Here is a 16,063-nt window from a genome sequence, read left to right as displayed (position 1 = left end):
AGTTTCGGCAAGTCCCACAGACCCACAGACTGTCCATTGTCTTGGGAATGTGGTTTTCTGTCTCCCCTCACCTCTTCCACCTCCACCTCCACCTCCTCCTCCTCCTCCTCCTCCTGTCTGGCGGTAGACAGAGTTAGGTGGTGTTTGGCTCCTGGGTCCTCAAGGCCACTGAGTTTAAAGACTCGAACCTGACTAACCTTTGGACCCGCACCACAACAGCTGATCGGGGCTCAACTTGGCATTAGACTTGCTAGAAATCTGAACGCTCCTAGGAGAGGACGGGCGATGTTTAACATCGCAGAGGCTGTTTGTCGTTACAAGACTGTAAATCTTGAGGGGCTCACCCTGATTGGCTTCGTGCGCTGTGTTGTTTAATTGATACTGTAAGTGTCACGTTCAGAACTGAAAGCATGACCCAAAAGGAGAGTTTGCAAGAATCCGTCACTGCTTCTAAACGCTCCTGTAAAAGGTTGTTGTGTAAACGGACTGCTCGATCCTCCTGTGTTTGGCGTGTTTGGCTTATACGTGTAAGTCAGCCTGAAAATGTACTCTATGCACGAGTATGACGGAGGCAGTGACGCACCGGCGCTGCGAGTGCGGTGCAAAGCGCTTCATGTGAATTTCTATATTTATCTAAACGTTCAAATGCGATCTTGTTGATCATTTGGTCCACATGGTGGTTCCTCTGGGAGATGAAATGGGGAATTGGTAGCGTGTCTGTACCCAACCCCCCAATGTCTGGCGCTCAGGAGGACTGCTCCTATGGGAATGCCTCTTCCTGCCTGATCCAACACACACACAGACACACACACACTCACACACACACAGACAGACATAGGTATACAGACACACTCCAAAATAGAAATGCAAGTGAGTGGATCAGACTGGCGTGAGATGGTTTTAAATGTCTGGTCTAAACATAAGCGTTGGACGCACAGACTGTGAGAGTGGACGGATGAGAATTTGGCCTGAATGTCAAATGCACGGGTCTATTGTTACAGCAGAACGTATTAAATGGAGTCGTCGGCTGTAGCTTTTTTACTCTGTCTCCCCGGCACTGTGTTTACTCAGCTCATTTCTGCTATTACCACATTATACAGGATAATATATGGTAATTCTTTAACTGTTTTTTTCCGAGCTAGAGTCGTCTGACTTCAGCTTTTTCAGGTTCACCATGTTGCTTTAGGCACTATGGAATGTGTACAGCCCCGTCTGTAACTCCCCGGCTGCTCTCTCTCTCTCGCTCTCTCTCTCTCTCTCTCTCTCTCTCTCTCGCTCCCTCTTTCCTTTTTTCTGTGTTCTCAGTATACTGTGCCACCACTTCCCTCTTCTTTTCATCTCGCACCTTCTCAGCTCTGCAGAAAAATAAAATCCAGTTGTGGGAGCATAACATTCGAGAAAGAGAGAGAGAGGGGGAGACAAAAAAAAAAGAAAAAAGAAGTGAGCGGGAGAATATGAAAGAATGCCAAAGAATAAGGAGGAGGTAGATATTGCTAACAAGGTTGCCAGAGACTCTTTTCATTTTTAATAGTCCCGTAGGAGGTCTGGCTGATAAAGTGTTATGTTATATTATTAAATCTTGGCAAAAGTTTGAGCTGCAACCGATTCCAACAGTAGCAGGTGTGAGAGTGAGTCTGTAGGTTAGATAAACCGCGGCGGAATTAACGGACAGCATCGCTGAGTCTGTAAAGATCCCTGTCTGTTTCAGAGCTTCGGTTGGAAAACTGTAAAGCTTTTTACATTTCAGCAATAAATTAGTATCAACAAGTCATAGATAATCTGCAACTACCAGTTTCTTGTCTTGCTAATCCCTTCCGCTCTTTCATACTGCTGTAGAAATTCATCTGACAACATACATCTGGCTCCTGCGTACATTGTGATTACATAGTCAGTGTCTTAGCCGGCGTTATAAGCCGCTAATACAGCCCTGCTTAAAAACGGCGCATCAGGTCAATGCAGGAGTGCGTTTGTTCTGCAGTCTTGCAAAAGTCGAGTAAGGTCCCTTTTTTGTCGGGACGTACCGGCCACACTGATGTGAGCAGCAGCTTAGAAGTGTTCACCGTTCCTTTGGGTTTACATTGTATCCCCGTCTCCGCCATTTGATACCTTCTCTGTGATGATGAGACGAGAAATGATGCATTTTGAATACAAAACTTTGGGATCTGCTCCTCTGGAAAACATGCTTGTTTTGGCGCAGTAGAAAAAAAATCCACCAACTCTGATGATTTCCACTGTTGAGTCCTTATTTGTGTGTTTTGGTTCGGCGATAATCATCATTTCCTTAAGGTGTTTCTGAGATCAATGAGAACAATCATTTTGCCGATTGTCATCTTCCTCTGTGCCGACTAATTGCCATTTTGTCATCTTTTTTTTAATATAGCAAAAATCTATTTCCATCCCCTTTTTCTCACTATCTCATTCTTTCAGGAAATATTCCTCAATATGTAAAGTTATGTAACACTGATGTGTAGGAGACAAACATACAGAGTGCAATTACTGCATGAATGTAGATGCCAGAACCAACAAAAAACTAAATATTTGCAGATATGTTGTTCATTAAATGTCACCGTTGTGCACACACGTACATACACACTTTATGTGATTGTCTGAGAGTGAATCCATGTACGTGTGTGTGTGTGTGTGTGTCTGTGTGTGTGCCTGTGTGTGTGTGTGTGTGTGTGTGTGTGTGTGTCTGTGTGTGTGCCTGTGTGTGTGTGTGTGTGTGTGTGTGTTGGATCCTCTGCTTCTGATCAGTCTGAGATATTCGGTGCATGCCTGAAGTCTTTTATTTTTTTGGCGATGATGAATTCTTTATAATTTACATACTTTTTGTGCCACCACTGTTCCCCTCGGTGTTTTCTTACATTATATCCTACAAACCTCAGACTGCGGCCGAGAACCTGAACCTTGATTTTCTGCTGTGGTTTTTCCTACGTGTAGGTGGAAAGAGTTAAAAGTGACAATGAAAGTGGCGACGGAGGTTGAGGTTTTTTGCAGCTGATTATAGTGAGCATCTCGCTTGCTTGGCAAAAAGTACATGTCTTGTGGCTGCATTGCATTCTGGGCTACAGAGGCTGAGGGGGGACTTCTCAGTGCTTCTTATATAATGGATTCCTCTGTGTGACTGTTGAAAGGGTAGCTGAGATGAGCGACAGTCTCGCTCTTTGATTCTGAGGTACTGACACGAGAACCTGACCGCAGATGTTTTGCTCTACGGAAGATATTTATTTATATTTGTGCCGCAAGGAAAACCAATGAAATAGACCCAGAAAAATGAAACGTGCTTCAGCTTTTTAGCCGTGTCAGAGGTGTTTTCGGTGTACCATCAGCTGTGAGGTGGCCTGTCAGGAGATGATCTACCTGCTCCTTCCTGATTTGCAGACCTCTCTGACCCGCAGAGCCGAGCGCTGACTGAAGCTCTGCTGGATACAGGGTCGGTGTCTGGACTCAGTGAATAAGAGCCGTGGTAGCGTGACACCAGCCAGTTATTTCAGATGACAGGAGGGAGATAGAGCATGATAAAATCATTGTCCCGAACTCTCTCTCTCTCTCTCTCTCTCTCTCTCTCTCTCTCTCTCTCTCTCTCTCTCTCTCTCTCTCTCTCTCTCTCAGACACTCACTTACACACCTTTCATTCTTCTACAATACTACAAGTTAGGTTTTGTCTCCGAGCTCCTAGCATTCTATTACTCCCTAATTAGCAGCATTAATAAGCTTGAATTAGGCATATAGCTTTGAGTGCATGTGGCAGTCTGCCTCTTTCAGTGTGTGTGTGTGTGTGTGTGTGTGGACGAGCGTCATCATGACACCCTGTCCTCTGGTTCTCTGGTGGCTTTCCACCCAACACCAACTGCCTAATGAGGGAGTGAAAGGCCACGGGCGGAGGGGGTGTGCGCTGCATATCGGTGTGTGTGTGCACTCGTGTTTGTGTGTGTGTGTGTGTAATTAAAGAGCAGTGTCAGCAGGGGGGACCTGTGTTAGAAAGGGTCACCAGAGCGAGCAGCAGGCCATCGCCAACCTTTGGTCATTATCTACCGACATCGCAAATAAAGGCTTCTGGGCTTGTGTGTGTGTATTTATGCATCTGTATGTGTGTGTGTTACTGAATTACTACAAATCATACAGTTTATGCATGTTTGTGTCACCATTGTTCAGCATATTGTTTAGCACTTACGTAGAGTTCAGATCAACTCTTGCTCCTGAGGCCACCAAGTTTCATCAGTCTTGTTGTTGTACTCATGCTGCAGCTGAAGATTATCCTCATTATTGATTCATATTTCAATCTTTTTCAAATAATTGGTTTAAGAAAAGTAAAAAAAAGAAAAAAATGGTGTAAAGTGTCCATCACAATTTCTTGGAACATGTTACAGGTCCAAACAAATGTCATTTCCAGTAATGTAAAACAGAAAAAGACAGAACACCTGCACTTCTGAGAAGCTTGAATGAAGCAGCGTTTGTTTCTTTTACAGTAGTTAGTGTTATATCTGTCGGTGATGGTGATGATGGTTGTTGTAACTGGGATCTGTGAAAATGCAAACACAGATACAGCAAAGTCAAGAGCGACATGTAATGCTTGGGCAGATGATCAGAGAGGTGTTAAACAAGGTGACATGTCAGTCAGATCTACAGCAAGTACAGTAGGTCAAAGTTGAAAAGCCGTTGGTCAGTCTGAACGAGACAAAGTTACGGTGACGGTACGACTGTGGCTGCTGATCGTGTGTTTACAAACACTCAGCGTCCAACTCTGCCCGTTCAGTGTCATGAACAGGGGAGCAATGACCAAAATGATGTATTAAATTGGAATTCTCCTTTAAATGTGAATTCTCAATTGTTCTAATATGCACATCGCTGTTGTCCTCAGAGTTTGTGTTCGCTTGTTTGTCTTTATTTATTTTGGTTGTTTCGTCTTCATCGTGTGGTATGGATCAGACCGCAGCCATCCAGCCACCCGAGAGTCAGCACATCAATGTCGTGTTCACAGGAGGCAGGGATTGACGGGCAGAGTCGTCTGCATTCCTGCACTCATTTGTTTCATCTCAAGCATTTCTTTTTTTTCCACGCGTATGTGTGTGCATATATCATGTGTGCACAAATCCGTGTGTTGATGCCATCTGCGTCTGCAGAGTGTGTTGTCTTCCCTGTCAGGTGGTGTGTGTGAATTGCCATAGGTTGATTGGTTAGCCTGAGAGGCAGCAGCGGGACTAAAGGCAGGTGCTCCAGGGCAGCAGGGGGAGAGCCGCTGCGAGGTCCCCCAGCCACGGTGCCTTCCCTCTGGGCTTCCAGCTCCGAGCGGTGTCTGGGTTGCTGGGAGGCAGCTCCAGGCTCCTGGGGCCCTGATGCTGGGAAGAGATGCTTGAGATATGAGGAGGAGGGATGTGTGTGTGTGTGTGTGTTTGTTTGTGTTTGTGTGTGTTCTGTGGGGGGATCCCAAGCAGATTTGTTTACCGGTAATTAATTCACCTGATTGACATAACAGCTGCCGGAGCAATGGGAAGGCAACAGCATATGTGTGTGTGTAATATATACAGTACGCTCCCATGCATAGTCACTATGTGTGAGTGAGCATAGTAATGGCTGCATACCTGTTGTGTGTATGTGTGTGTGTGTGTGTGTGCGCATGCCTGTGCAGAGAGCAGCCATCGAGGGCATTTCCATGTGGCAGGGTTGGGAGTCGGGTTCCTGGCAGAGCAGCCCAGCAGCTCTCCGTCTTCCATCGATTAGACCCGTCTGTCGGCCGGCAGCCCTGCTTACACTCCTGCTTCTCCTCCGCTAATCCTCATAGAGTTGACTTCACTGACAGACTTATTGGAGCACTCGAAGCTGAGGAGGAGAAGGAGGGCTGTGACAGAGGGACAAATGGGGGAGCTGAGAGGAGAGGGTGATGGCGATGACAGTTAGAGGAATCCCTATTTTCGTTACGGAAACCAGCAGTTGCTGCTAATCAGCCTGCAAGTCACAGAGCGCTCGTGGACAGACGCAGAGTGGCGCATGAACACAACTCTGTTTATTCCTGCACGGATCTCAGTTTTAATGAATTATAAGTCTTTTTCATAGCAAGCCTCACCCTTTCTATTGCACCAAGGACAAGTTATTTACATTAACAGCTTTTTCGGCTGCTTTTTCAGCAGTATTCACTGTGTGTGCATTTTTGTGGAGCTGTGGATCTCTGCTCTGCAAAGACTGAGAGCGAGGAAGAGAGAAGTGACTGAATAATGTAAGCGCGTAGAAGAATTGAACTGGACTCTGTGTGTGTGTGTGTGTGTGTGTATATATATGTGTGTGTGAAAACATTGTGTTCAGAGCCTCAGGGTGCCGCGATGGACTTTTCATGTGTTTGTGATGATGTGTGTGTATGTATGTGTGTTGTTGGGATATAGAGAGTGTGAGGGGGTCGCTGAAGACTGCACAGTTAGTCCAGGCAGAGTCCTTTGCGATCTGAAAGAAACACAGACCCGCGCACACACACACACACACGTACAGTACACTCACAGACACACACACTCACACAAGCACTAACAGGTCGGTATCAGTGTTGTTGTGGCCAGCAGGTAGCAGTGTGTTGGCCTGCTAGTCTGGACCCAGATAACAGCAGATCCATTACCCCCTGGAAGCTGAGGTCTGATCACTGGACAGATAGAGCCGCTCACTCACTGTCTGTGGGCCATCCAGCCAGCCAGCTAGCCGGCCAGCCTCCACTGTGGAGCTAAAGAGGATCACAACCAGGGGTGAGAGGGGAGCAGACTCCCTCTGTTCAAGGAAATGATCAAATACATGCTTCATTTTACAGAGCGACTATTCTTTTCCTCATTTACTCAGAGATGGAAAACTCATAGAGTCCTTTATGTCTCAGCCTACAGTGCAAAATATACAGTATGCTGATGAATAAAATGACCCTGATTATAAAACAGCCTCATTTAATACATTCCACGTTTGAAAGATAAGACTAGTTTGCTGTATGAATCACATTGTTGATTTCAATACCATGAAAACTGCATTGTGTAGTTCAGTTAGACACAAAAACCTGGTGATGTCATAAAATAGTTATTACCAAACCTTCAATGGAATATTCTATCCAAGACCAAGATGAGAGGATTGATGCCACTCTCAAGTTTGTATGCTGAATTTGTAGCTAGCGCATGTAGAAGTTAGCGTAGCTTAGCACAAAGACCTGAAAACATGGGGGAAGAGCTAGCCTGGCGCTGTCTGAAAGTAACAGTATCCCCCTAGCAGCACCTCTAAAGCTAATGGACATGTTATATCTTGTTTGATAAATCCAGACAAAAACAGAGTAAAAAAAAATAGAAATTGTTGCTTAACAGGGGATTATGTGTTGAAATTTTGTACACTTTCTGAAAGATTGATTAATTGAGATATTACCTGTACATGAACTTGTGGTAATGTAATCACTGGAAATAACAGTGCTGACATTATGTCGCAAGTTAGCATGCTAACCAGCTAGCCTTGGTCTGTTCTGTGTCTTATACAACCCCAAGTCTGTACGCTGCACATCGCTCACTGAGCTAACTAGCTTACAGCAGTTTTATTTAATAACAGTTAGCAGTTACTCTGGTCAAATGCTGACCCATATTTTATTGCAGTGCTCATCAGCAGTTGGCTAATTGTCACATATATCACCTTTAATTGGTGAGCTCTAGAGGTCCTAGTGGTCCAGGTTAGCTGTTCCTCCCCTTCTCAGTCTTTACGCTAAGCTAACCTAGGCAGGTGCTAGCTCTGGCTTCATATATATTGTATAGACATCAGAGTGGCATGAACTTTTAATCCAAGTCTCAGCGAGAAAGCAATTACAGTAAGTGTTTTTTCTCAAAATGTCAAACGTACACACAAAAGTAGATTGTTCCCTGGCCTCCTAAGTGTTCAGGAGCGTTCACCCTTAAACAGCCCTTCAAATTGTGAGCAGAGACATGATAAAAGGCATCAATACGGAGGCAAGTAAGAAAAAAATGTAAAATGTTTCCCCTGAAAAAAAACAAAGCCACAGAACGTACAAGAACGTACTGGATGAGCGAATGAACGAACAGAGAGTTTCACATCTCTAAAATATTGAATACTTATTTGATCTGGAAGCTCTCTTTCCGGTGTGGAGGAGGAGGTATGGACGGATTCAGAATCGAACCTGAAGATGGTGAACGTGGCCAATGAGCGAGATCATTAGTTCAAATAGATGGAGATAGCTCGTATGTGAATTTGTGCGAAAGGAACGAAGATAATGCAGCTCTAATGGTTTTATGGAGGTGGGGACAGGGTGAGACAGACAGAGGAGTGTGTGTGTGTGTGTGTGTGTGTGTGTGTGTGTGTGTGTGTGTGTGTGTGTGTTAGGAGTTAACGCTGTTCAGCTGTTGTGTGTGTGTGTGTGTGTGTGCGCGCGTCAGGTTTGTTTGTGTGCAGAGAGAGAAAAGGAGGGAGATAGTGGCAAACAGGGCAGCTATCAAAAGCCACAGGCTGCTTTAAACTCCATCTCTGTTTCTTCTTCTGTCTCTCCTCTTTTCTCTCTTTCTCTTTTGCTTTCTCTCTCTTTCTCCCTCTCTCCCCCCCTTCCTCCTCCCCCCTCCCTCTCTCTCTGCTCCCTGGCCATGCTGATGATTGACGGCCTGAGGGTTTTAATGGGCACTGGAGAGCAGGAGCTGAGGTCGGGGTTGTCATGGCAACTAGGAGAAGGGGCCTTTTGCTGCTGCTTCACCTGAGTACTGTGGAGCCACACACACACACACACACACACACTCACGCACACACTCACGCACACACAAACACACTCGCCACACATACTTACATGCCAGCACCACTTCCATTCACTCTTCCTCACTCCCTGAGATGCCCTGCCGTTCATCCAGCTACCTATGGCCTCCTCTCTTCCTCCTCTTGTTCTCATTTCCATCCTCATGTTCTTGTTCTCTCATGGTGTGTGTGTTTAATACAGTACCGTTGCTCAATACACAGCTCCCAACTGTACACTTTATAGGGCTCAGTTAGAGGTCAGAAGTGTGTTCCGTTTCTTTGTTTTTTTCTTTTTTGTAAAGTTACCCCATCTATCAAACGTCACTCTGTTATGTCTGCTGTAGAGGTGTTTGGTCCAAAATTTTGGATATAACCAAGTTTGCAACCCTTTTGCCTGGAGAGCCTATTTTTCAGGACTGGTTGACTGAATAAGCAAAAGTAGCTGCATATGACAGAATTATATGTTGGATGCAGGACAGGACAGAAAAATGTCTCCTGACATTGGGCATGTTTAGTAATTAATGTTTATTCATTGATTTATTTTTCTTATTAGAATTGTATTCGCGTTCTTGGCTTCATAAGAAAGCCACTGTATCCTATCGAATCGTATCGTATCGTATCGTATCGTATCATATACAAGTTGACTTCTCCTTTTTTGAGCTTGGTGTAAGTGGGAATAGGGGGAGACAAGTATACCGAGAGAAAACTTCACCCAACAAGCAGCAGCTATTGAAATTCACATATTGATACGTAGACATGAGAAAAACACCAATTAAACTAGATTGGACCCTTTGGTAATGTGTTACCATACTTGAATGTTTATCTTTCATACAGTTCCTTGAAAAACGCTGATGTTTCATACTGCTTTTGATACCAACCCATTGGGTTCAAACATCCAGAACTGATACATATCCATATCTTTTCGACAACAAGAAGTTTTAAAAAGTACTTGCCAGAAAACTGTGCATGAACCTCATATCAGATGCGTTAATGTCGAGCTATCATGAACTATAAAATCTCTCAGTCGACCTGTATATCAGGCTGTCTCATTCAGCGGACTGTGTTTGATAAATAACATGAATTATTTGTAGTAACCTTCCTTGACTGTCTGTTTTGGTTGATACTCTTGACTTATCGTCTGCCTACTTGTCTGCTGTTGAGGCGGGGAGGAACCGATGCAGTTCACACACACATGCACACAGACTTCAGAGTATGTATGTGTGTCCTGCCTCATGGCCCCGGGGCCTGTTAGTTAGCGTCTGGGCTGTGCGGGTCAGCCGAGGGATGGAGGGATTGTTTGCTCGGGAAGTGAGTGAAGCTCTAGTTACAGTGGGGGGAGGGGCCGGAGCTGAGCAGTGTGTGTGAGTGTGTGTGTGTGTGTGTTTCCTGATTTTCTGAATTGTCTTATGTTTGGCAGCTAACAGATTTTGTTCATAAAATGAACACCAACTAACTTGTTTATGACAGTGCAACAAGTCTTCCAACCTAATCAGTAAAATGATTCATTGTGAGCATTTTTCAGATCTTCTGATCACTCCCGCGGTTGTAGGCAACGTGTAGGCAACTGGAAACTAGTTGGTTGCGGTTCAAGAAACACTGTGGTCATTGACAGTGTGTCCGTATGGAGGGAGGGTTGTTTTTTAGCTTTATAATCCCTCCTCCACAGCGTTGGACTGAACTGGCTCCACATTCTGACTGAAAATTTGTTCTCTGGGTAACTTTTTTTCGTCTCCTCGTCTCATCGCTATGTGAATTTTTCTCAGCGCTCAGACTAAGCAGTCATGACCAAACACCGACTGTCAGCCTCACCGCCTCAGAAGAAAAAACCAGAGCAGCAGCAGCAGCAGTGTCACATCTGTCTTCCCCCTGATGTTGAAAATCATTATGATTGAGAGCAAAGATGAAGGAAATGATCCCAGAGTCATTGCTAGGAATTTAACTACACCCTCCGAAGCATGGGAGTGGTCTGGATAATGAACTTCAATACTTTTACTCAATGAAATGTGTGTAATATTGAGTGTAAAACTATTGGCAAGTAAAAGTTGTCGAGAACGCTTGATCAAATCCTTACTCTCGCTGAAAAAGAGAATAGGATGCATATTTAAATCAGTAAAAACAGAACTTTGACATTTGATCTCCCGCTCTACATGGAGGAGCTTTCATTTCTGAAATAGTTGCAGTGTTGCGTGTGGACCTTGAGGAGTGTTATTGTTCAGTCAGACATTGTGTATGTGTACAGTTTGCACATCTTCACATAGTTTGTGTAGTCAGCATACCAGTTTGGACTTTATTTTTTACAGCTCTGAAGTAGATCTGAAAAAAGTTAGTCTCCTATGTTGTTTTTTGAAACGAGAAACAAACTTCCTGCTCGTAACTCAACAGTTTCTTGTTCAGCTTGTCCAGAATAAAGGTGCAATTTGTTTTTGGCCATCTGGTGCGGTCGGACAAACTAAAAGTTCACTGGAAGCACGCCGAAAGCCTTAATGTTCCTCCTAAACTATCTGCATCTTAACAAGATAGCTTTGTGCCCTTCATCAAATAATTCATCACCGTGACTAAAGAATCCTATCTTCATCAGTTATCAGTAATTGCTCCATTTGTGGGCAGACATTTGCCGAGTGTAATCAGGGCTGCTGCAAGTTTTGTGACCAATAATTTCGCCATAGCTGCCACCCGATTATGTTCACTGATTATTTTTTGCACCTTGCTGATGGTGGGCATGAACACTGACAGTGTGCTGTTCTTCCTTGTGTGTTTTTTTTCTTTTGCAGAGTGCGGCCGCTGCTCCCAGTCCAGTGATGGGCAACATGCCACCCAATGATGGCATGCCAGGAGGACCTATGCCCCCGGGCTTCTTTCAAGTAAGAAAAACAACTTTTCTCGCTGACTTCAACCCTCGCCCACCCCCACCTCCAGCCATCTCGCGCCCCCGATAGCTCCCCCGCCCCTCCCGTAGCCATCGCTAAGCCTATCCTTCTGTCTCCTCCTCCTTTTTTAGCCTCTTTAGCTGTCCTAATCCCTGTCCAGATGTGTTCCCTTCTCTGTCTCTCTGCCTCCGTCCCATATGTCCACGCTTGGGTTGTTAACTCCTGGTGCCCTGCTGTAGAATCGAAACAAGTGACTCCTTTCTGATGCATTGTAGCCAGTCACATATGAGTAGGAGAGGAGAGGAGAGGAGAGGAGAGGAGAAGAGGCTGTTTTCTCTGGTTTGTGTTGCTTCACTAATTCCTCCTGTCATCACTGTTCTCTGAAGGCTGTCTCTGAGGCTGACGAGGTCACACACACACACGCGCGTGCTCTCCATTTCCATCACTCCTCATTTCCCTCTCATACGCAAGCAGGCACGCACGCGAGCCTTATTGAACACTTTGACACACATTTCACCAACAACGCTTAAAATATCTGCACACCTGAAGATATTCACCAAATCACATATCAAAAAAAATGTATCATCTGAAAGAATTTCACCATCAAGACAGTTGTTTTGAGTGAAACAGTAGGTACACGCACAAAAAAAAACCTGTAAATATTTCACACATCATTTCATTAGTGGTGCGCGCATCTGGGAGCAGTTACATTTTTATGAAAGTGAAGGCATAAAAGTGGCTGTGTCTTTTTATTCAAGGGCAGGACAGGCAGGCGGTCTTTTGATGGTAAAAACTGTCCCAGTTCCAAGAAAAGTTGTCTAAAACTGTAAGCTGCACAAGAGCCTTTAAAGGAGTAGTTTCAAATGTTTGCACTTATTTACCGAAAGTTGAATCAGAAGCATGATACGACTCGTGTCTGCACAGTCAATTTGAAGCTCCGGCCAGCAGCTGCTTAGCTTAGCTTAGCATTAAGAATAGCGCTGCATTTCATTTGAGCAGGGAAGTTGAAACTTCTGAGGTTCCCAGTCGGCAGTTTTCAGCTGGAACACTGCCGAAAGCTGGATTTTGCGCCTCACCAACCTCAACCTCAAAATCTGAGATGGCTGTTCCGCTAATCAACATCGTAGGACATACTGTTTATCAGTACTTCTGTCTTACTTGTATCCCAGTGTTCCGACTTGCTGCACTGGAATGTCAACTATGGTTTGACGTCATTTGCAGCTCTGACTTCTGAGGTAAATGGAGCGCACCATGGAAACAGGGAAATATTTAGCCTAGCTCTGTCAAAAATCAACAAAATCAATCTATTAGTATCTGATCAACCTGTTTGACACATTTCTTTACTTAAGCTAAGCTAACCCATTGAGACATAACATTAATTTGTGACATTTAGATGCACTGGCAGGATCTGCTGTGTATTTCTATTATGTTAATACTAAGCTAAGCTAACAAGCTATTGGCTGCAGCTTCTTATTTAAAGAACAGGCATGAGAGTGGTATCAGTCTTCTCATCTAACTTAAGAAACACAGGAAAGTGAATATGTCTGATGACGAACAGTGCTGTCTCCTGAATTAAAAATGTAACAACCAGCGCTGAAATCATCAGTGGTTTACAGGAAATGAACCGCTGTTTTGATAATCAGTGAATGCTTCTTGGTTTAATTTTCAAGCAAAAGTGCCGAACATTTGTCAGTTCCACCATGTCATGTGTGCAGATTTGCCACGTTTCCGCTAAGTGAAGATCACAGGGGGCGATCTGAAGAACCTGGAAACAATGGTGCACATATTTTTTGCTATTGATTGAAAAAATATTCTGAAATAATAATCTAAATTGCAAATCGATGGTAATTGCAGCTGTAATTTTTTGCACATATTTGGATGTCTGCTTTTGTTATACACTTGCAAGTATAACAAAATGTCCATGAAGCCCCTCGTATTAAGCTTGTTTTTCCAAATCCCCTCCGACTGGACGTCTAGTATGCCTGATGTGTAAATACATACGTACAGCGTGGAAGAGTATAGCCATTTGTCAGCGTCGTCTTGCACAGGGTTGATTGGCAGCATGTCGTGTGTGTGTGTGTATGTGTGTGTGTGTGTGTGTGTGTGTGTGTGTGTGTGTGTACACATGCTAGGGTTGTGGAGAATGTTAATGATGTATGAGCAGTGAGCAGGCCTGGGAGAAAGCTATCTGATGGTGTTGCATGAGTGACATTGCTTTCCATAAATAGACCCTGTGTGCATGGGAGACAGACAGATAGAGAGACAGACAGATGGGCAGACAGACAGACAGGACAGGCAGTGGGGACAGCAATATTCACTCTCTTCTCTCCTCCTCGCGTCTCTTTGCTTAGCTAAGCAAATCCGAGCAGCGAAGGTAAAGAAAACAAAAAAGTAAAAGTGTGAACAGAGGCTCGATGTACCGCACAGAAACACAGACAAAGTGTTCCTCTGCGCCTCTCCAAACTTCACAACAGCTTCCCCCTGAATTGAGCAGGATATTTAAATGTGCTGTGCTGTGTCCACATGGCGACTTCCAACCTCAGCTACAGCTGAAACGACACACACACACACACACACACACACACCGCTCAGGTAGATGACATTCACTCCATGGTGAACTAATGGTTGCGGTCGGCGCTGAAAGTGCACGCTACTGAGTCTCCCGCAGTTCATTTATTCATTCAGGTGAAGGGAAAGCTGACTTTTTTTTTTTTCTTTTAATCTTTCTCTCCCGCGTAGAGCTTTTACTCACATTCTCATCTGTTACACTGGAGGTGAGGTCAGTCTGTAGTGTTTGAGTGCATCAGACTCAAAAAACGCTCATTATGTGTGAGATGAGGATTTGTGAATGGATTCTGTCGACTGAGACTGAATTTTTTATTTTATTTTTTCTCCGAGCTTTAGTCATCCCTCGTCTCTGCTCCGGGTCTCAACTTCCTCCCGCCACCTTCTCCCGCTCCTCTCTCCTTCGTACGCCCGGCATCCTTCTCCCTGACATTTCCTCACTCTCTCCATTTCTCTTGTCTTTGAAACTATTATTTTATCGCTTGCACACACACACACTGCTTCAGTGACACATGCTTACTCACCAACTCTGTTGTGTGTGAACTGTTCACGTGCGTTTGGTGTGTGTGTGCGTGTGCTGCAGAAATTTTTCCCAGTTGCACTAGCGGGGTAATTAACATAGGTGACCCCAACACTGTTATTGGCTGTGGTCCTGGGAGAGAGGGATGAGGGGCAAAGGAGGGACAGTGAAGGAAAATGGAGGTGGAGGGAGGAGGAGGACGGGGGAGGAGGGCGTGCGCTCCCTTGCTCCCCCTAATCTGTAGCTGGAGGACGAGCTGGGCATGAGAGACACGGAAGGAAAAAGTGGCAAAAATAACAGAGAGAAGCTGTTGGGATCTGACTCTCCCGCTCTCTCTCTACACACACATATACTCTACTATAATTCTCCTCTCCTCTCTGTGAAAGTCCATCACTGCTGCATCACAGCCCTCTGGGGAGGACAGGCAAAGGGGGGAGATGAGCGGGGAGGAGGAGGAGAGGGAGGAGAGATGGAGTTAATGACAGGGAGGAAGAGGGGAAAAAAAGAAAGCAGCAGAGAGTGTCGGAGTGGAGAGGACACGAAGACATCGGGAAAGTCTTTCAAATGTTTTTTTTTTTTTTTTATTATTATTGGACTTCAGAGATTTGTGCTCACAGAAATGACAGCTGACGACAATCGTGGACAGGCGATAGATTTGCCTCCCATCTGCCACTCCGTAGACAGAAATTAAATAATTCAAGAGAGTGTTAATGTTTGCCGCACAGTTCTTTTATACTTTTTTTTTTTTTTTTTACAATGCATAGATGTATAGACAACTGGACTGAAGAATGAGAAAAGGAGACAAAAATCTGGAAGGAAACGGCACAAATAAGAGCACCGGGCTTCCATCCAGGGAACAGCAAATTAGATAAAAATGCGCTCTTTAGAGATTTATATGGTCCATCTGTCAAATAATGCCCCAGAAATCCCTCTTTGTTGACCTTATTCTCTGATCTACACGTGGTACGTCAGGTACTCGAAAAACTTAATGCGCTCCATTAAGTCTGTAAACCAGTTGGGGTGGGGCAGCCGCTCTCTACTAAACTGGAATGGCTCCTCTTGCCAAAAAAAAAAAAAAAGGGTGGGGGGGGATCCGAAGTCAAGGGCAGCGCGTTTTTACTGCAGGTAATTGCGGCTCTTCAGGGACAAACAGCGAAAAAGCACAACAAGAGGATTAGGTTTGATTACACATTTGAGAACAAGCAACACAGGTATCAAAGACGCATTTTAAGAACCTGTTCAAAGCTGACACATGGCAGGCACATGGTGAATTAGGGAGACATCTGCGCTCAGTCACTTATTTATCAAAGGTGGGACTGATCGCAGGGTTCATACCGGTCAGCGGCACTACAGAGACGCAGATAAATAAGGTGAAGTG

At 44.7% G+C, this 16,063-nt stretch overlaps 1 protein-coding gene across 3 annotated transcripts in view; it reads left to right on the top strand.

Annotated features, from left to right (window-relative positions):
* The window catches only part of ssbp4 (single stranded DNA binding protein 4), an 88,033-nt gene that overhangs the window by 52,500 nt on the left and 19,470 nt on the right, over nucleotides 1-16,063 (top strand). For all 3 annotated transcript variants that reach the window (XM_037113754.1, XM_037113755.1, XM_037113756.1), the window contains one exon: nucleotides 11,505-11,594. In XM_037113754.1, coding sequence (XP_036969649.1) covers nucleotides 11,505-11,594 — 90 coding nt within the window. The remainder of the gene's footprint in view (nucleotides 1-11,504; nucleotides 11,595-16,063) is intronic.

Source organism: Acanthopagrus latus, chromosome 11 (genome assembly GCF_904848185.1).
Source record: "Acanthopagrus latus isolate v.2019 chromosome 11, fAcaLat1.1, whole genome shotgun sequence".
Classification (NCBI taxonomy): domain Eukaryota; kingdom Metazoa; phylum Chordata; class Actinopteri; order Spariformes; family Sparidae; genus Acanthopagrus; species Acanthopagrus latus.
The sequence above is the reverse complement of the archived record's forward strand: the minus strand, read 5'-3'. Positions and strand labels throughout refer to the sequence as shown.